The following is a 20,874-nucleotide window of genomic DNA, read 5'->3' on the forward strand; positions in this document are numbered from 1 at the left end:
GGGCCGGTGCTCTGCTGCGTCCTCTTGGTAGAAGGCCCTTGGTGTGAACTAGCGTCAGCCGTAGAATGCACAGGGGTGAGAGGTCCCCTGAGTCCCTGTAGCACTGGGCTGCAGGGGGCTCAGCCCTGTCCCAGAACCAGCTGGGACCCAGGACTGAGGGACTCCTCACTGGGCCCTGCCTCTGGCCGCACCTGAGGCCTGGCTGCTTCCTGCTCTCTCAGGGCTGTGGACCCCGTGCTGAAGGCCATCAAGGAGGGTGACAAGGAGGGCCTGGAGGCCATGATCAAGGACGGGAAGAACCTGGCGGAGCCCAACGGGGAGGGCTGGCTGCCCCTGCACGAGGCCGCCTACTACGGCCAGCTGGGCTGCCTGCAGGTCCTGCAGCGAGGTGAGGGGCGGGGCAGGGGCAGGCTGAAGTCCCCAAGTCACCCCCCCCCGCTGCCCTCCCACCAGGGCTCCCAAGACCCCGGAGCCTGATTCCTAGAAAAGGAATGAGGGAGGGCTGACTTTGAGGCGGACCGCTGCCAGCTTGTTCCAGAATGTTCCAGGGGCTGATTTGGTATAAAACCCCACAGCTGTGCCTCTGCTCTGCCAAGGCTGCCTCTCACCAGCTGTGCGACCCTCGGCCACTCTCGCCTCCTCTCCGAGCCCCATCTTCCTCCGAGCCAGACTCACAGGGGGTGACACCTGCAGGCAGGAGTCACCTCTGCCCTCAAGCAGCCCAGACCCCTGAAAGCCCACCACACTCAGAAACGCTCCACGGGAAGCGGGTCTCCAGCAATGGCCGGTGGGAGCGCACAGGCAGGACAGGCCCACTGCTGGGGGTGAGGGGGCCGTTCAACCAGGGAAGGCTTCCAGGGGGAGGTGGTGTCTGAGCTGCATCTGCACACCGGGAAGCAGGAGCAGCCCTGAGATGGGCGAGGCAGAGGTCTTCTGGGGTCGGCAAATTTCAGAGGAGGCCATGCAGCTGGGCCTTGGAATGGGGAGGAAACGGGGATGGTTCCCTCTCATGAGCTCCTGGTCTGCCCTCCCCAGCGTACCCGGGGGCCCTGGACCAGCGCACCCTGCAGGAGGAAACGGCCCTGTACCTGGCCACATGCAGGTCACACTTGGACTGCGTCCTCTCGCTGCTCCAGGCCGGGGCCGAGCCTGACATTTCCAACAAGTCTCGAGAGACTCCGCTCTACAAAGGTGAGCCCCGGAGCTGGGTGGGCAACGGAGCAGCCTGTTCCCCCAGGGCGCGGCCCCTCCGTGGCCACTCTGACGGGGCAGGCCTCTCTGGGCTGCATCGTTTATGCCATTTGAGGCTCAGAGTTGAGAAGACATGGGCCATGCCTGTGAGCTGGCCCAGGTAGGCTACAACCCAGCAGGGGCAATGAAGACCCCCAGGGGAGGGGGGAGGGGGAGGGGAAGGGGGAGGAGGGAGGGGGAGGAAGGAGGGTGGGGGAGGGCAGTGGGGGAGGGCAGGGGAGGTGTGTTCAAGAAAAATAGATCCTCTGGGCTTGCTCAGTCCATCATCACCCAAGGACATTCGCTGGCTGCCCTAGCAGCACCCAGAGTCAAAATCCCAGCCGTTGCCAGCAGGTGCTGCACTCTGGAGTGTCTAGCTCCCAGGGACCCACTCACAGCCAGTGGCGTCTTGCAAACAACAGGCCCAGCACTGGGGACATTCTGTGGGTGGTGGGAACTGGGTGGCAGGTACCTGGGTGTTCGAGGACCTGTGGTGGGCGTATCTGCCCTAGAGCCTGGGGGGCCCGGGTGGGCTCCACAGCTGTCCCAGGCAGAGCTCCCAGGAGCCCTAAGTCCCAGGCAGTTTCCTGGCCCCGTCCTGCCATAGGCCACGCCCCTTGCTGGTGCCTCAAATGCCCCCCAGCATCCCCCCAGGGAGCCTCGACCCTCTGCAGGAAGCTGAGGCTTGGAGAGGTGGGCAGCGTGGTCCTGCTTAGTCACGGCACCCGCAGCCCCTGTGCCCCTCTCCACCTCTGACCCAGGGGGGCCCCAGGGGGTCAGTGTGGACAAGCACCGGGCTGACCCCAGCTGGAACCTACGGCTCCATGGTGAGAACTCTGGCCAGAGCCCCAGGTGCGTTTGGAGTCCAAAGACGGGTGTGGCTCAAGAGGCAGGTGGAACAGGTTGAGGAGAGGAGCAGGGCTCAGAGGTGCACTTCACCCCAAAGTAGGCCAGGAGGCTTTGAGGGGGGGCTTTGAGCAGGAATGGCCACTCCTCCTGTGGGAAGGTCCGCCTGGCCTCGGGGATGTGGAGGACCGGAGCAGGTGACCCTGGAAGGGGCGAGGTAGGGAAGTCCTGAAATATTCAAGGGGACAGATTCCAGACCTGACTGCCTGGTTCTAGTCCTGCCACTTCCTGTCTGTGTGACCTCAGGCACCGGGCTCCCTACCCCTATTAACTGTTCACCCTGGGTTCGGCCCAGGGGCTGGGGTTTGGCAGATCCAGTGGCTCTGGGTTGAGTGACTGGCCGATGAGTGAGTGAGGGGACAGACGGAGCCGCCTGGCCGGGTCCTGCCAGGGCCCCTGACCGTCTGGCTTGTCCCTGGGCACAGCCTGCGAGCGCAAGAACGCGGAGGCCGTGCGGATCCTGGTGCAGCACAGGGCGGACACCAATCACCGCTGCAACCGGGGCTGGACGGCGCTGCACGAGTCGGTGTCCCGCAACGACCTGGAGGTCATGGAGATCCTGGTGGGCGGCGGCGCCAAGGTGGAGGCCAAGAACGCCTATGGCATCACCCCCTTGTTTGTGGCTGCGCAGAGTGGGCAGCTGGAGGCCCTGAGGTTCCTGGCCAAGCACGGTGAGTGGCCGAGGGCCCCTGCTGGGAAGGACCTCAGGGACGAGCCGGCGGGGGACAGTGGAGGTGTCATCTGCTGGTCACCCACGGTGTCTCTGTGGAGGGCCACTGGTATATCTGCCTTTAGGCTCGGGCACCGTGGGGGTGACATCTGCCGTCTCCCCAGCCCAACACCCCCATTTTTCTCTGTGGCCTAGAAAGGGAGGTGACCTATCTATAGCCAGTAGCAGACTTAGCTGTAGAACTAAGTAGCCACACTTCGAGGTCAGAAAAGAACTTTAGACAACACTGAGGTCACCTCTTTACTTGGAAGATGAAGCCAAGGACCAGGATGGGAAAGTGATTTTTTCTTAGGTCACACAGCAAATTAGTAGCAGAGCTGGGATTTGAACCCAGGTTCTCTGCCTTCTTTGCCTAAGAAAACTCTTCACCGGAGAAACTAAAGCATTTCTGCCTACATTATGAAGTCCCTGAGGCCAGGGCAGTTCTTTCTCCTCTCCACAGGAAAGGTTCTGCCCCCCAGGGCGACACAGAGGCCAGAGGTTCTGCATTCCCTGGGGCTGGCCTGGAGTCCTGTGCTGCGCCCCTGCTGGGTGCCAGACACTCTGCTAAGCAGAAGATGAGGTCTTGGAGTTTTTCCCCAGAGCCCAGGGAGCTCAGCAGTGTCCACATCTAATACGCAGGAGACTGGGGCGTGAAGGGGTTAAACAACAGGTCCCCGTCAGAGTCAGAGCCTGGATTCTGACCCGTGTCCATCTGACCCTCTGCTTAGACTCGCCACAGCATGGCGGCCTGCGAGGGTTGTCAGGGGCCTGAGTCCAGAGGAGGTCCCTGTCCTCAGCACGTGCCTGAGCAGTTGGGAAAACAGACACAGCCACCTCCCTGCAGCCAGGGACGATTCTGGACAGACCAGCATGAGAACAAAGGGACACAGGCAGGGTCCTTGAAGCCCAGGCCAGGAGGCGGGGCAGAGGGCAGGGTGCTCGGCGGGAAGGGCGAGCCGCTAACTGCGAACATCTGCCCAGGTGTCCTGCGGACACAGCGGGCAGGGCTGTCCCCTGGGTGGGCTGAGTCCATTTCTCATTCCAAATATTTTTCTGTGTGAGCAGGAGGCGGGCTGGCGGGACGCAGGCCTTCCCAGGAGCCTGGCTTTGAGGGCCTGGGGCCTCTCCCTGGGCAGGGAGGGCAGGGCAGCCTCTGCTCAGGACGCTTGTCCTGGACAGGTGGCGTTGATGGGCGCCTTCTCAGGTCCTGTCTGTGCCGAGAGCCGCACTTCACTTCCTGCAGTGACCAGAGAGGTGGGACTGATATTCTGGTCCATGGAGGCTCCTAAAGGCTGCCTGCGGCCATGGGGCTCAGAGACCATGACACAGAAACGTGAGCTGGTCCTCGGCTGTCACCAAAGCCTCCCTCTTTCCACTGGACCCGAGAAGGACCCCACATAGTTGAAAACAAAGTCACCAGAAAGCCTGAGACAGCAGCCCGTGCAGGAAGGCAGCTGCGGTTCCGCAGCCTTTGATCTCAGCCCTCGGGGACTTGTCAGGCTCTCGCAGGGCCCTCTCCTTCCGGAACAAGGAAAGACTGACAAACCCTCTTTTTGCCGAGAAATCAGAAAAATCATGCACACAGCGTTCTGTCCCTCACCCCGGGAGATGCAGAGGGTGTGGGAGGTTGAGCTGGATCCATCGCCCCTGCCCCTCCTGCCGGCGTGGCTCAGGGACTTCTTAGGAGGAGAGAGAAAGTCACTTATCTTTATTTCTGGCAGATTGACAACAAACGCCAGACGGTTATCAGGGTCCCCTCTCTGAGAAGCTCTGCTCAGCCAGGATCGTGAGGCCTCTCTCAGGGCAGAGCCGGGCCTCTCAGAGGGAGTGAGGGTCAAGAGCGTGGCCGCTGCCATCGGACCACCAAGGTTCAAGTTCAGCTCCGCAGGTCGGAGCCAGGCGGCCTGCGGAGACTGCCTCGCTGCCCTGGGCTAGCGCTCCCCCAGGGTGGGAAACCAGGGACAGCGCCAAGCTCCCACCCGTGGGGACTCAGAGGGAGGGCGCGGCTGCTACCAGTGCCCGGCACCAGGTGCTTGGTCAGGGCACCTCAGGCACAGTCGGCTCGGCCGGGCCCACCAGGCGGGCGGCTGGGGAGCTGCCCAGGGGAGCCGGGTCCGGAGCCCACCCCTCCTCCCTGCGTGGCCATGGCCGCCACGTCGAGCAGGGGCCGCCCTGATCACTCCGGACCTGCTCTCTCTCCAGGCGCTGACATCAACACGCAGGCCAGCGACAACGCCTCGGCCCTGTACGAGGCCTGCAAGAACGAGCACGAGGACGTGGTGGCCTTCCTGCTGTCCCAGGGCGCCGACGCCAACAAGACCAACAAGGACGGCTTGCTGCCCCTGCACATCGCCTCCAGGAAGGGCAACTACAGGTCAGCCCTGCCAACCCGCTCACCCCCGGGAGGGCCACGGGGACGGCCGCGGGAGGGCACCCTTCCCACAGGAGGGACGCCCCCACTGTTAGCAAGCAGGCAGCGGCCACCTGGTGCGGCGGCCACAGCAATAAGAGCAATAATACTGCCCATCGCTCCTGCCTGGACTAGGCATCCGAAGCTTATTTGATCCTTTCTGCCACTTGGCCAGATGGATACTATTATTATCCCTGCTTTCCAGATGAGGAAGCCCAGACCCAGAGAGGCTGAGTGATTTGCTTAAGGTCACACAGCTTGTAGGTAGCAGGCTCCAAATGTCATGTCAATAGGAATTCCACTCAGAGGGCCAGATATGAGTCTGAACTAGTGAATATACCTGGGGGGTTGCAGAGAGATCCTGCCAGGCAGTTAGCAGGCATACAGGCAGTGCCTCCAACACCCGAGGTACCAATTACTGTGCACAGGGCACAGAGAGCAAGATGAGAGAAGCTTATGCTGTCAGGGGAGGGAAGATGGACATGCAAGAACACATACACACTCGTGCACACATGCACACACACATGTTGGCACACACTCTGCACACACTCATATATGCACACATGCACACACACTCATACACACACTCATACACCTGCATGCACACACATGCACACACATGCACACATACATGTGGCACACACTCTGCACACACTCATACATGCACACATGCACACACTCATACACATGCATGCACATACATGTGGCACACACTCTGCACACACTCATTCATGCACACATGCACACACACTCGTGCACACTCATGCACACACTCATGTATCCATGTACACTCATGCACACACTCATACACATGCATGCACACACATGCACACATGCACACACACTCATGTACACACGTGCACACACACTCATGTACACATTCATACACATGCAAGCCCATGTACACATGCACTTATGTACACATGCACACACTCACACATACACTCGTGCACACTCATGCACACATGCACACTCATGCATGTGCACACACTCACACACTTATTCATGCACACATGCACATTCACACACTTGTGCACATTGCACACTCACACATATATGCTCACACACTCGTGTACACATGCACACTCACACACATTCACACATACACATGCATACACATACACAGATGCACAGATTCGTGATATGAGGGAGGAACTTGCTGCACTCAGCTGCGTGGGGTCCTAGTGGACAGAGGCCATCATGGCTAGAGCTGAGGTGGGCTACAGTCAGCCCATGCTGGCTCCCGTGAGCCTACTGTGTGTACCTCTTCCCAATTCTACGTTCATCAATCTCGCATTGGTGACTAAAGTCATCCACAGTGGGGGATGTGCCACCAGAGGTGTTGACAGAGGCCATAGGTCTGCTCCCTCCTCCCCGTGCCCCCAACCCCAGCCCGTGGAGGAGACAGTTGTTGAACACTTACCCACGATGCAGCTCCTGCTGCCCTTGAAGGACAGACTGGGCTCAGGAATCTCCCAGGTGGGGTGTGCTCCCACGTGGGCCTCAAGACCATGCTGCAGGGAGGCAGGTCAACCTCTACTCCCAGGAGCCTGAGGCCTGGGTGGCCCAGGGACCTGCCCCACGGGAGCCACAGCCAGGCTGGGACTGAATCCCACCCCGCCAGGCACCTTCCGTGGCCAGCGTGTCCTCAGCTGAGGTCCCGCGTGGCCTTTCTCCCCGACTTTAGACGTGTTCTCATAGCTAAATGTCTTTCTTTAATTGAATTGTTAACTTTCATGAATTTATCTTAAAAGCCAACATTTATCGTACTGGTCTAGTGGTGAACGATCAGTTTACAAAGACAAAAAATTCCCCCTGAAGTCCCATCTCAGGGCCCAGGGGCTTTGGGCCACACCCCGGGTCCTCTAGGCAGGGAGAAGAGGAGAACAGGCTGTGTGTAGGGGTGTCGGCCGTCTTCACTGGGCAGAGGGGCACGGGAGTAGGGGCATCGGGACCCCAGAGACGGAAGCAAAGACGCCAGGAGGGTGCTGGCCTTGGAGCCCTGCCTCCTTCCCCGCACACCCGACCCATGTTTTGAAGGCTGCCCAACAAAGGGTTAAAGCTGGGTGCCCAGCAGCTTCTGCCACCTGGCAGGGCCGTGGCCAGCAAGCCCGGCTTCTCACTCCACCCGGGCATGTGGCATTAAAGGCCCTCTCCACGGCCACCTCCCATAGGCTGCTTGGGGATCTGGTGTGACATTCCATAGGCATTCCACAGCCAGCCACCTGCCAAAACTCCCTGCCCCCTACCGTCACCACCTGGAGTGGGGCCAGGAGGCTGGGGCCATCCGCCAGATGCGCCAGCTCTTCAGCACACACTGAACATGAGGGCGTGACATTCGGGCATGGCTGAGACAGAAGTCCTTAAGACCCCAATGTCTTAGTCACCGCCAAGGGGCACTTTTTCCTGTTTTCACTTCTAGTTTGGAAAGGCAGCTGGTGGAACCAGAGAGCAGCACCAAAGACAGAAAGTGTGTGAGTCAGACAAGAGCAGACCCCCCAAGATTCCCCAGACAGAGGCGATTCTCGGGCGTAGCTGCTCAGGGGACCCTGCGTTTCTGCAAACCCTATGCCCCGGCCCGTTCTCAGAGGCTCTGGTGTAGCCATCTGGGCTTTGGTTGGGACTTCAGGGTTTCTAAAGCTGCCTGGCTAATCTTCCTCTGCAGCTGGTGAGGGAGTGGGGGTGGGAGAACCAGGATCTTTGCATTTATGGCCAGTAGAAAATGCAAACTTGCATTTGAGGCTTCCCTCTGATCTCTTGTTTTCAAACATTCTTTCTTTCATACACACAAACCTGGGGCTGGGTTGTCTGAGCAGCTCAGCTGTGCTGGTGGGGCAGCTGCTTCCCACATGAAAGTCAAGTTCACCTGTCACACTGACAGCGAATGCTGACGAAGGTCAGACCACATATCCTGGTGACCCAGAGCTTGTCATGTTGGGTGCAGAGGGCTGGGACTGTCAGCATACTGGCAGCCACTGCTTCTTCTTCTTTCTTTTTTAAGATGTTGATGAACCTTTATTTTATTCATTTATTCGTATGCGGTGCTGAGAACTGAACCCAGTGCCTCACAGGTGCTAAGCAAGTGCTCCACCCCTGAGCCCCAGTCAATGTATAAAGCAGTCAGAGGGAATGCTCAGCAATATGATGATCACAGTTATTGGGAGAGGGGAGTATTCACAGCCATAGGGGCTCAAGGAAAGGTAGCTGACACCGTCAGCCTTGTCACCACCGTCACCTTTATTATGATTAAGTGTCCCTCTGTAGAAGCATGGTTCAGGGAGGTTAAGTGACCTGGCTGGGATGGCCCAATGCTGAGAGGCAGAGCTGGTTGGTCACCCAGGGCCACCTATTTCTGGGACCCCCAGTTTCCTTGCTGCCCACACTGGACTCCACACTGCTAAAAACAGCCTGTGTTGGCCCAAATCCCTCATCTATTCCCTGCTCCTGGGCTGGACTCAGGCAAGATGCGGAGCCCGCGACAGGCCGCACCTGCGTGAAGGCTGCAGCCTTGGGCAGCTAGAACTCTCGGCAGAGATCAAGGTCAGGGGCGAGGAGAGGGGGTTTTGTTAGTGATGGAGGGAGTCTCAGAACAAGGCCCAGCTGTCTGGACGGCAGACCAGAGGTGGCCAGCCGAGCTGCTCCTAGATACAGTCCTAGGCAGGCCTGTTCTGCCCCCGGCCTCTGCCAACAGAGCTGGGCTGGGGGGTGCAGCTCCTGCCTGGGGAGGGAGGGAGGGAGCCAGGCCTCCCGGACACCTAGGGTTCTATGGGCAATGGTCTCATGCTTTCTCTCCATAAGGGTGCATTTGAGTGACAGCAAGCTGATCCTAGCACCTGCCACTGGGAGAGGTACAATGACTCCAGCCTTGTTTGGGGTCATCCCCTGGCCTTCCTGCCCCCTGTGATTCACAAAATGCTCTGGGGGACAGGATTGGCCAGGCCCGAGGAGCCACTCTCCACAGTGCAGAGTAGGCACCCTGGGAAGGCCGAGCCTGCAGGCACCTCCATTCCGCCTTCTGCCCTCATCCTTCCCTCCCGTGCCTAGGCTTAGTCTCACCCTCCGGGCAATGCGGGGGCTGCGGGTACTGCACATTTATCTCCTGGCTGGCAAGTCCTGCGGAAGCGCGCAGCAACCCGGTGATTCACTATGTTATTGCGACAACCCTTCTGGGGCCTGAGGCGGCACGTCTTGTCCTTGTTTCTGCAGGGGCTTGCTGGGGACCCACTGGGACCTGCCAGGATAGCAGGATAGCAGGCCAGCAGCCCCAGGGCAGTGCCTGGGCCTGTCACGGCTGTTACACAGCATTTATTGGCCATGGCTGTGGTCCAGGGCGAGGCCCCAGCCCTGCCTTTGACCAGCACCTCTGCAGAGCAAGGTCAGGCCTCCAGGGCCTGCACAAATAAAAATTAGGAGGCAATTAGTCCCCCAGGGTGTGTGGGTTTTCTTTTGAGGTTTAAGAGGCAGATTTTAGCCAAACACAGTGTCACTGACAATAATAATACTTTCCACTGAGATCCCAGCAGGAGGCTGCTGGCATCAGATTTCCAGGAAGCCAGAGAGATTCCCTGTGCCAAGAGTAGGAGAGGCGTGGGAACCAGCCCGGTGGCACCTGCTCCCTCCCCCCTCACGGCCACCTCTTGGAACAGCACACAGGGCTGTGAGGTCACCTATCAGCCCCGACTGGACAGATTAGGGTCTGGAATCATGTCGGTGGCAGGTGCTTGTTCTTGGGGGCAGCAGGGGTTTAGGGGAAGAGTGCCAAGTCATGGGGTCCTGGGGGTGAGCCCCGCCCGTTGCATGACTTTTTATTAAGCTCTCTGAGCCACAGCGGCTCAAAAGAAGTCCACAGTCTGCTCCGGCCACCCCACAGGGCTTCAGTGAAGGGAAACCAGGCAGGTAAGTTCACACATTATGAAGATCAAAACCCCAAGATATATCAGCTGTCACTCCGATTGCGCTATCAGAAGTAGGGGAGGGGTTAAGAGCTGGCCTCAGGGTTCAAACCCTGGCCTCCCACTATCTGGCTGTGTGACCTTGGGGAAGTCGAATACCCTCTCTGAGCTTCATCTCCTCATCTGTTGGGAGGACTTCAGAGATTAAAGGAGTCAGAGGGTGGAGATCAGTGTCTGGGTCCCATTGCAGGGAGCCCCAGCCTTAGCAGTGGCCCACTGGGTCAAAGGCAAGCGGGGAGAAGCTGGGGTCAGCTCCAGGGGAGGAGGCCTTGAATCTCATAGGAGGGAGAGAAGGATCTGGGGACATAGCTGGCTAACCAGCCTGGAGCAGGAGTGGTTGGGTCAGATAAGTACGCTCTCTCCTGTCCCTCAGGACCCCTGGCCTCACCAGGGCCTGAGGCAGGGCAATTGAGCCCAGAGCCAGAGGGAGGGCACAACCCCTGGTTTGCCTTCTCTGTGTGGCCGAGCAGGCCCCTTAACCTCTCCCAGCCTTGGCTTTTCTCATTTGCAGAGAGGGAATGACGAGATGTGATTCATGTGTTTTCATAAAGATCAAACCAACTTTCCTGGGTGTCCTGCCCCAGGACACAGGGCTTCACCACGAGGCTCTGCTGCCTCCTGCAGGGAGTAGCCTGGATGTTCACTAGGTTTGGGGACCTCCAGTCAATTCCTCCTGATTATTGGGCTGGAAATGGGCAATCCCCATCCCTTGGCCTGAAACAAGTCAGTGGGAGATTCCTGAGCCACAGTCTAGCCTGGCTGAGGTGGTTTTTTAAGAACCCAGACTTTGGAAGGGTTCTGGGTTTGAAGCCAGCTCCACCCCTTTCTGGCTGTGAATTAGAGAAGATGGTTGAAGCTCTCTGAGCCTCAGTTTCCCTATCTATAAAACGGGGACAGAAAGAGACAACTCTCTTTGCCCCCAAAGAGGTAGTCATGAGCCTGCTTGCCCCTCGGTGCCCTCGGTGGGCGGGGTTGCCTGACCTGCCGGCCACCCAGTGACCCACGCCTGCCCTGCCCGCCCGCAGAATCGTGCAAATGCTGCTGCCAGTGACAAGTCGCACGCGCGTGCGCCGGAGCGGCATCAGTCCCCTGCACCTGGCCGCAGAGCGCAACAACGACGCGGTGCTGGAGGCTTTGCTGGACGCGCGCTTCGACGTGAACACGCCGCTGGCGCCCGAGCGCGCGCGCCTCTACGAGGACCGCCGCACCTCCGCGCTCTACTTCGCCGTCGTCAACAACAACGTGTATGCCACCGAGCTGCTGCTGCTGGCCGGCGCCGACCCCAACCGCGACATCATCAACCCCCTGCTGGTGGCCATCCGCCACGGCTGCCTGCGCACCATGCAGCTGCTGCTGGACCACGGCGCCAACATCGACGCCTACATCGCCACGCACCCCACCGCCTTCCCCGCCACCATCATGTTCTCCATGAAGTGCCTGTCGCTGCTCAAGTTCCTCATGGACCTCGGCTGCAACGGCGAGCCCTGCTTCTCCTGCCTGTACGGCAACGGCCCGCACCCGCCCGCCCCGCAGCGCTCCGGCAGGTTCTACGAGGCGCCCATGGACAAGGAGCCCAGCGTGGTCCAGGTGCGCGGGCATCGTGGGGTCCAGGGGTGGCCTGCCAGTCCGTGTGCATTGGAGGTGGTGGAGCCAGGTGTCAGGGTACTTTAGAAGCAGTGTAGACTCGTGGTTAGCACACTTTGGCGAGAGTGTGGACAGCGTTAGGGGCAGCAGAGCATGGAGGCCCATGAGAGTGGGAGGCAGTGTGGGTTAGTGGTCAGTGTTCCAGCGATGGTGGGAACTAGCGATGAAGGGGCTTCGGAGGGAGTGTAAACTTGTAGTTGGCTACTTGGGAGGCAGTGGGTTGGCGGTTAGCACCTTCGGAGGCAGCAGAACTTCGTGGGTCACATTGGATGATGAAATAAATCCTTATTTTGTTCTGCTGTGTTTAGAAAGTTAAGAGGACAGCAGTACAGCTAGGAGTTGGTAGGGAACTGATCAACCCAGGCTCATCAGCCCTGCAGAGTGGCACCTGGAATGTGGTGGTCAGCGGCAGGAACCAGAGGGCAGGTGTGAGGTTAGGAGAGGGCAGAAAAGCCCTGTCCCAGAGGTAGGACCTGCGTGATGTTGGTTTAAACCAGTCTGTAAAATGAAAAGGAAATGAAGAGCCATCCTGTTGTAATGGTTCGTGACCATCATTTATGGGCTGCCTACTGTATACAAAGAAGTTTCTGTGTCTGTTACCTGAATTCTAATTTTTAAAAATCCCCTTGACATGGGCAGCATATACCCATTTTGCAGACAAGGAATTGAGGCTCAGAGAGACCACATGATTTGCCTAAGGTGCCCATCTTCGCAGGCTAGGGGCCTGTGTCGAGAGAGGTCTGTGTTGAGGGGAAAAGGTTTGCAGTGTGGACCTGGCCCGGGAGCACCGGCTGCCTCCTGGCCTCAGGGTCCCTGAACGTGTGCTGCCTTTCAGTTCTGCGAGGTCCTGTCGGCGCCAGAGGTGAGCCGCTGGGCGGGGCCCATCATCGATGTCCTCCTGGACTACGTGGGCAACGTGCAGCTCTGCTCCCGGCTGAAGGAGCACATCGACAGCTTTGAGGACTGGGCCATCATCAAGGAGAAGGCAGGTAAGGGCTGTTGCTGCCACCGCTGGCAGGTCCCCCCCCTGGGGGGCTGTGACTGCTACCAATGGGTAGTGCCAGGCTCTGCACTGTGCTGCCTGTCACCTACAGTGTGTCGCTGGTGCCTCCTTAGATGACAAATGAGAAAACCAAGCCTCAGAGATGTCACCAGGGCCAAAGTCACCCCACTAGGTAGTAGCAGGCAGGGATTCAAACCCGGGTCTGACCAGCGTCCACCCATGCTGTTTGAAGTGTCTGGCCTCCTGAGGAGGGCTGTGGAGTCTGTTGCCACACTCTGGGGCCCGAGGCAGTGTGGAGGAGGAGGAGAGGATGGGGATGGGGTGTGTCCACTGGACGGTGCGCTTGAGCATCGGGGCCTCTGTCAGGAAGGCAGCTGGAATCAGCAGCCGGTGGGCCTGAGACACTGCATTCCACTGGCTTCTGGGTGGGGCCAGTGCTGCTGGCCCACAGATCACCTGTGGCCACAGATCTGCCGTGGATCAGACCCTGGGCTTGGAGCCAGCCTTACCAGCCACAAGCAGGATAGTTGTGGCCAGGGTTCCTCCCACCCGAACAGAGGAGTTGGGTCAGGCTCACAGCCCAGCCCCTCCCAGCTCTGGCACAGGGAAATGGGGTCTGGCCACTGTCCAGCTCATGAGTACAGTTTAGATGGGTCAGCCTGCCTGCCTCCTCAGTCCAGGGAGGCCAGAATCCTTCTTAGGCATTATGGACTCACCTGGGCAGGTGAGGCGTCACAAGCAGTGTTGGTGACAGCCGTGGACATCTGCCCGGAGGAGTTCAGCTGCCCAGGGCTGTCTTGGGCTCTGGCCAGGTGTCTGTCAATCAGGTGATGCAGTCTGACCTCCGGCAGGCTATTGCCACGCCCTCACAGCTGCTCCTGTCCCATGAGACTGCTGCTTCAGCTCCCCGACACTGACTCCCCAGGTTCTCTGTTGATCCTGCCCCTCTGTGAACCCAGACTCTAGTGTTTTCCATCAGCACAGCTGCTCGAAGAGCACTTGAGCTGATGTCTCTGACACAGCCACTGCAGCAGCAGCAGGGTAGGGTGGTAACCGGCCACTCTCCAGGCACAGCTCTGTGTCGAAGCAAACCTTCCTCGACTCTTGAGTAACTGGCAGCTGGCATCCCGATCCTTGGCCACTAGAGGGTGGAGCGGTCCGTGTCTGGACGTGGGGTGCACTGGCTCTGTCCCCCCCTGCTGCCCGGCTGCCTTCCCCAGGGAGGGGCAGTGTCTCAGCTAAGCCTTCCCCAGGGCCCTTGGTGTTCTGTCAGGTCAGCCCAGGGGACCGACAGCTCTAAACCAGCACCTCTGGGTTCAGTCCACCTCCCGCTGCAGGACCCTCTCCGTCTGCTTTTGCATTGGAGCCTCTGATGCTGGCCTCATTATCCTGGACAGGAGGCGGAGGAGGCCCTGAAGGGCAGCAGGGCACTGATTCACAGCCCCGCCCTCAGGACTCCCTTTGGGTCCCATACCCCACCCTGAGTCTTTTCTTCCCTCCCCAGGGAAGGTGCTGCCTCGGCAGAGGGCGGGCTCCATCCCAGGGAGAGCAGAGGGGTGGGTGGCTGGGCCAGGAGTACCAGGTGGTGCTTGGCCCCCGGCCTCCTCAGTCCGTCCCTCCACACCCTCCGCCCACCCCACCTGCGGCTGGTGGCCCCTGGGCCGGGCCCCTGCTGCCTTCCCGTCTTGGGACGCCTTTGCCTCCTCCCCACCTGGCCCCACGGGATGTGAAGCCTTCTCACAACTCCTGGGCCACCATGGGCCTGCGGTGGCAAGGGGGCACGAGTGCTTGCTAATGAATGTGGTGACGTTCTTTGACCTTCCATGTGCCCAAATAAACAAATGGCCCATTACTGGGTGTGTGGTCCCTGCCCGGCCTCTCCCCACCCTGCCTCCCAGCTGAGAAGCTGCTGCGGGAGGCCTTCCGGGGAGACTGGACCCTCAGGGCATAGAGCGGATTCCTTGTGTGTGAAGAGGAAGGGGCTCGAGACAAGGGGGAGGCCAGCGTTATCCCAGAGCCTCCTGGATCAGGCCCAGACCCTCACTGAGCCTCCGTTTCCTCAGCTGAGCAACGGGGGCAGCAGTGCTCACCCTGTTGACTTCCTGGGGCAGTGCAGATCCAGGCGGGTGACACGGGTCGGCGCTTTGCCAGGTCTCCTCAGTTGTAGGGACGGGGGTCCAGAAGCAGACACCCCTTGCACTTAGCTGTGCCACCCAAGGGCCTCCCTGGGCCAGAGGCGCAGACGCACACCCTCGTCGGTGGTACCCAGCGTCTCTTTCCCTCCTTTCGCAGAACCTCCGAGACCCCTGGCTCACCTTTGCCGGCTGCAGGTTCGAAAGGCCATCGGCAAGTATCGCATCAAACTCCTGGACACGCTGCCCCTCCCGGGGAGACTGATCAGATACCTGAAATACGAGAACACCCAGTAAGGGCCTGGGAAGCCGAGTGGCCCCTTGCACATGTTCTCCAAGTCTCGGGACGGTGGTGTCCCCACATCCAGGAGCACCTGGGGCAGGACAAGGCTGCAGGCTGCCTCCCTCTCGCCTGGGACAGCCACCTGTCTTGCCGGGTCTGTGCCCGAGCTTTGTCCAGAGCAGAGAGCACAGCACCCGGAGACGGAGAAGGATCATCTGTTTTCAGACTGTGGAGTGGAGCCCAGACCTTCTCTGCCTCTGGGAATGAGGGGCGGCTCCATCCCGGGGCCTGGACAGAGCTTGCGGGGTCCGGGGAAGGTGGGGGCCATAGCGACCCCTGGCCTCCACCTGAACTGTGCTGGAGGACTCCTGGGCACGGGCTGGCCTCTCTGGGATGCGGTGACCTCGCTTCAGAGCATTCCCCGTGCTCGCCCCACCACTTCGTGTAACCCCCCACTTGACCTCAACCAGGACCAGGGAGGGGGCCCTCGGTCTGGAGGGCTTCACTGAGACAATAAATGCTGCACACACGTCACCCTGCCCAGCGGCGGCGTCCCTTTCCCCGACTCCCCTGAGGCCTGAGGTCCTCAGTCCTGCTCCAGGCAGTGGTGGGGACAAGACATGGGGAACATGTCATCCAAGAAGGTGTATCTTTCACTGACCAGGAGGGACCCCATTGCCCAGTGGTTTTCCTGTCCTGTTCGGTCACCGTGGAAACGGGAGCTTCATCGGGATCAGGGGGTCGGTGCCCACAGGCCTTCTGGCACCAGGGCTGAGCCTCCTGGCCCCCTGTTTTGCGACAGAAGTTGAGATAGGAAAAGACTCCGTGGTGGGCTCTGTGGTGGATGTGCTGGACGCAGGGCGGGCGGGCGAAGCCCTGGCGAAGGTCCTGGGGAGGGCGAGCCCTGGCCCTGGCGGCTCATGGGAGAGCCCGGCTTTGGGGTGAGGCGGGTGAGGGGATGAGGCTCGCCACCGTCCTGGGGTTTTCTCAGGGGCCCCTGGGCCGAGACCCTGCAGCCCGTCTTCATGGGAGCCCCCTAACTCCTCAGTGTTCTCCCTGCCCCTGGAATGACGCCTCGCGTCTGGGTGCTCACAGCCTCAGCAGGGCAGGAACGGCCAGCCTGGGGTCCGGTGGGACCTTCACCAAGGCCAGGGGAGTTCTGGGCCTTTGGAAGGTGAGCCGCTGGGCCTGTGGGACCATTTGCTGGCTCCTCTGGTCCCTCATCTGAACAGTGAGCCATGGGGCCCCTGTGGCCTTTCTGCTCAGACACACGGGTGTCCGTGGGGTCAGGAGATCCCAGGAGGAGCAGCACTTCGCAGCCCGGGGTCAGACGGGGCCCAGCCACATCCTGCCCAGGCCCTCATGGTACTGGTAGGAGACAGGCCCGGGCGGGAAGGACTGGGCATCTCAGCCCTGGTGCGCAGGGGGAAGGCTCAGCTCCTGGGTACCCCGACTAGAAGAGGGCTTGCCGGCCCACGTCAGATGACTGCCGGTCAACATGAGCGGAGGCCATCACGGCCAGGCTGAGCTGCTAGGTGCACGCGGGCCAGGGTGGGCATTAGGCCAACACCTGCTGCCCAGGTCATCCTGTCCAGAGAATCCTGACAGCCAGCAGCCCAGAGTCGGCTCCCTGAGAGGTCCAGGTGGACGGGGCACCTCTCTGAGGAGACTAGGGTTTTAGGGTGCGGGACCCGGGTGGGAGGGGTGGGTCCTGGAGCTCAGCCACCAAGCTCAGTACAGGCCCCGAGTGGAGGGCTTTGGTCCCCTGAGCTGGGATATACCAGGGTCATCCTTGTCCATCACTGGGTCAGAGCTCTGGTCCGCCTCCTCCCGAGGTCCCTGCCCAGCCCTGGCCTTCTAAGGTCCCTGCGCCCTCCTGCCCACAATCCAGTGGCCAAGGCCTGGCTGGGGCCTGCTCCAGGGGTCAGTTCCAGTTGCCTGGTGCCCGGGTGAGGCCCTGCGTTCCTCCTTTGGCCTTTTCTCCTTCAGAAGAACTGACAGCCTTGCCCTCTGCAGAAGCTGCCAGCCCCTGCCACGTGACCCAGCCCAGGAGGGTTTTCAGGCTCAGGGATGTCACACAGCGTCACAGAACCCTTCCTGTCCTGGAAGGCGGGCAGCAACTCCGCCCTGAGCAGATTGCTGAGCCCGGTGGGCTCCAGGCTGAGAGGCAGGAGCCCTGCTGGCCCGCTCCCTCACGTGCTCTTGGCCGGGGGCTGTGGCTGCCTGTTTTTTTAAATAGCGAAGCCTCCCCAGATGCACGCAGGTGTGTTCCCCAGTTTCTTTCCATGTGGGGGTTCGTTGTGCCTCTGGTTGTGTCTTAGAAATGAAGCCTCCGACTTTCGGATGCATGGGTTTGCAGGGGTCCCCTGGAAAGTCGAGCTCCAGTGGGGACAAGCTGGTTTCCAGCCAAGAACCCCAGCAGGACTGGGCTCAGGCAGCACTCTGGGGAGTGTGACTGCTTGGGTATTTACTATGGCAGGGCCTTTAGACGCCACCATTTAAGTGTGAAGGGGACTTGTGGTCAGTGCAGTTTTTAGGGATCTGTGCAGTGCAGTTACTGGTCCATCTCATTTTTTTGGTTGAGAAAATTTCAACACAGAGAGGTTAAGTAACTTGCCCAGTATCACACAGCTGGTAGATGACAGGGTTGGGAATGCAAGATTTAACCCTTTGCTGTACGGTTGGGGGCGGTGACTGAGGCACAAACGGGCTTCAGAAGGCCTGTGTGATGACGCTTGGGGGCAGAGGAAAGCACATGCCTCATCCTGGCCCCTTAGCCCTCTTTGAGACCAGGCAGTCTGGGGCTGCGGGTCCAGCTGAGAACCTCCCACCTCCCACATGTCAGATAATTACTCAGAGAAACTTTGCCCAGTCTTGCCAGCACCTATGGCTCCCAAGTCTTCTAAGGCCATCAGATGTGAACCTGGGTAGTGAGCGAGCTGCCCTCCGGTGGCCTCCTGGAGGGTCAGAGGGGCCCGTGCTGGCTGAGGGGATTCAGAAGCCGTATGGAGGCCCTGACCCAGGCCCACTGGCTGCAGATGAGGAGGCCGAAGCTGGCAGGGGTTAGCTCAGCCAGGATCCTACTGCTGATGAGGTGCCACCGTCTCCTCTGGTCCCCTGTTTTGATCAACTGGACAGCTCTGTATCCTGAAGGCCCAGCCCTGTCCACCACAGGACCACGGCCAGGGCAGCAGAGCAATTCTGGGCTGTGAGCAGGGGCTCCACTAGTTGAGTCCTGCCAGCCAGGGCCACCTCTGGCCACTGGTGGCCCTCTGGAGAGGTGACCAGGACAGGAATCGGCGGGAACCTGGGATCTTGCTGTTTGGGTTGAGGTCTGGTTTGGGGGGTTCGTTCTGTTCTGCCCATGGACTTAGAACACGAGGCTTGCTCACAACGGGGACAGTCTGGCCAAACCACCTGTTTTGTCCTCAAGGGGCTGAACGGTTGGGCCCGGCTTCTCCGGCCATGGGACTGCCCACAGCGACCAGACTGCAGCCCGCCTCCCTGGCCCAGAGCAGCGGGGACCCTCCAGGTCTGGCCTTGCCCGGTCTCAGAGCCCTTCCCGGGGGTCCCCGCCCTCCGCCGCCCTCCTTCCTGAGCTCTGACCCGCAGCCCCAGCGCCCATCCCCAGACTCTGAGGAGGCTCTTGCAGTTCCGGCCTCCCCTGGCTGCTGGCCTCCGCAGGCAGCCCGCAGCCCCGGCACAGCCAGGGCTTCCCAGGCCGGGGGCCACCAAGCTCCATGACACGACGACGTGGAAACTGCAAAAGAAACGTCTTTATTCTTTCAACCTTCTTAATATTTACAGAGAACAAACAGGACAACAAGTGGCACTGGCTCACAGCGGACAGGTGTGAAACTGGCATCCGCCATGCTGGTGGGCAAGGGCCCATGGTCAGCCAAGGGTCAGGGGGATGATCTGCCGGGCGGGACAGGTTGGGGCCCGCCGGGCCCGCCCCCCAGCTGCCAAGGCTGCAGGGCTGGCTGGTGTCTGCCTGAGAAGCCCCCCCCCCCCCCCCCCCCCCCCCGGTGCTGCCCGCCCTGCCCCACACACACACAAAGGGCTGTTTGCAATGCCCCAGAGGCCAGGCCACTGCCCAGCCCCCTCCTCCTCAGGAGAGCTCCTGGGGGCCCCTGATATCTGGAGGAGGGGGCCAAGTCCCTCCCAGCCCAGCTAGAGGTAGCCGAAGACGTTGAAGATGGGCGGGGGCACGGCCGGCTTGGTGGGGATGGGCTTCAGGACCACGGGTCTGTGCACCTTCTGCCCCGGGCCTTCCACCTCCTTGCAGAAGAGAGCCAGCTCCCCGGGCGAGGCTGGGCTCTTCCTCCACAGGCACAGGCCGGGGACCTGGCTGTGGGACAGGGCCCCTGGAGGGCCTGGGTACATGGGCTGTCCATGGTACTGGAGGGGGCAGCAGCTCCAGGCATCCACACGGCCCACCAGGGAGACCCCGGGCATCTTGAGGGGCTCCTTGTCAGCCAGTGCCCTGGGGGACATGGGCACCGGGGCAGTCTCAGGCCCCAAGGACTCCAGGCCCTTGCAACTTTTCTTACTCTCGTAGGGAGGTCCCTCCCTGGGGCCCAGTCCCCCCTCCAGCCCCAGGGGGTAGCTGTGGGTGGGCCTTGGCTCTTCCCAGAAGGAAGCGGGCAGCTGTCTTTTCCTCATGGGCACCTGGCCAGGCTTGGCAGCGTCGGGACTCTGCCCCTGGAGGCTCTGCTCCTTGGGAAGCCGCTCCTCCCTCAGGGGGTTCCCCAGAGCCTTCTCCTGGCAGCCCCCTCCCCCGCCGGGGCTGGCACCGGGGCCCGAGTGGAGGGGCAGCCTCCCGGGCCGGTCTTCGGGCCCCCGTTTCAGGTGGGGCTCAGCGGCCCGGCCAGGAAGGCCCCGCGGGAGCCGCGAGCACTTCTGGGAGAAGCGCTTGAGCTGCTTCTGCAGGTACTTGCGGTGGTCCACGGAGCGGCGGCAGGGCGCGGACTTGTCCAGGGCCGCCTTGATGTCGCTGGAGGCCAGGTTCACAAAGTTCAGCAACATCTTCACATCACTGTCGGATGCCATCACCAGGGGGCCACTGCCTGGGGCTTTCCATGAAGAGGGTGGACTCTGCTGGCGGCCGGCAGCTCCGAGGAGGGGCGCAGAGCTGACCTGGGGGGACGGGACAGGCCGTTGGAGTCTCTCTGAGCAGCCACACCCAACCTTCACCTCAGGCCACCAAAGCAGGATGCAGAGTGTCCCCACTCCAGCACCCCTCTGCCCTGAACAGGGTCCTGGGCCATGGGACACGGTGCCAGTGGCTAAGCACTGCCTGAGCTCTGTGATGGGACGGGCACTAATGGGCTCAGTGAGCCTTCTGGGGTCTGCTGCCCTCTTCTTGCAGCTGAGGCTCAGAGAGGTCAAGCCACTTGCCCAAGGTGACCAGCTACAAGTGGTGCTGCTGGGGTGGCATCCCCTTCTGCCCAACTCCCACACCACGCGCTGCCGACGAGCTCCACTGGCCAGCCAGGTTCTCACTTGCGCACGGAGGCGATGGCCACACTTAGAGAAGGCCAAGCCCCCTCCTCCCTGGTGGTGGCCTCCCCCTCCCACCTCCCCGCCCCCTCCTCAGGCC

The 20,874-nt window shown here is 60.8% G+C and overlaps 2 protein-coding genes across 3 annotated transcripts in view; one reads left to right on the plus strand and one right to left on the minus strand.

Moving 5' to 3' along the window:
• Asb2 (ankyrin repeat and SOCS box containing 2) overlaps positions 1-15,806 on the plus strand; it is a 34,839-nt gene extending 19,033 nt beyond the window's left edge. For both annotated transcript variants that reach the window (XM_026394219.2, XM_026394220.2), the window contains exons 4-10: positions 222-388; positions 1,036-1,191; positions 2,562-2,807; positions 5,051-5,222; positions 11,236-11,797; positions 12,690-12,843; positions 15,150-15,806. In XM_026394219.2, coding sequence (XP_026250004.2) covers positions 222-388; positions 1,036-1,191; positions 2,562-2,807; positions 5,051-5,222; positions 11,236-11,797; positions 12,690-12,843; positions 15,150-15,286 — 1,594 coding nt within the window. In that variant the 3' untranslated portion in view covers positions 15,287-15,806. The remainder of the gene's footprint in view (positions 1-221; positions 389-1,035; positions 1,192-2,561; positions 2,808-5,050; positions 5,223-11,235; positions 11,798-12,689; positions 12,844-15,149) is intronic.
• Positions 15,807-19,445: 3,639 nt separating this feature from the next.
• On the minus strand, positions 19,446-20,615 carry Fam181a (family with sequence similarity 181 member A). Its single transcript, XM_026394277.2, has one exon. The coding sequence runs from the start codon at positions 20,322-20,324 to the stop codon at positions 19,446-19,448; it is 879 nt and encodes a 292-aa protein (XP_026250062.1). The 5' UTR covers positions 20,325-20,615.
• Between the last annotated feature and the right edge of the window lie 259 nt (positions 20,616-20,874).

Source organism: Urocitellus parryii, chromosome 6, assembly GCF_045843805.1.
Source record: "Urocitellus parryii isolate mUroPar1 chromosome 6, mUroPar1.hap1, whole genome shotgun sequence".
Taxonomy (NCBI): Eukaryota; Metazoa; Chordata; class Mammalia; order Rodentia; family Sciuridae; genus Urocitellus; species Urocitellus parryii.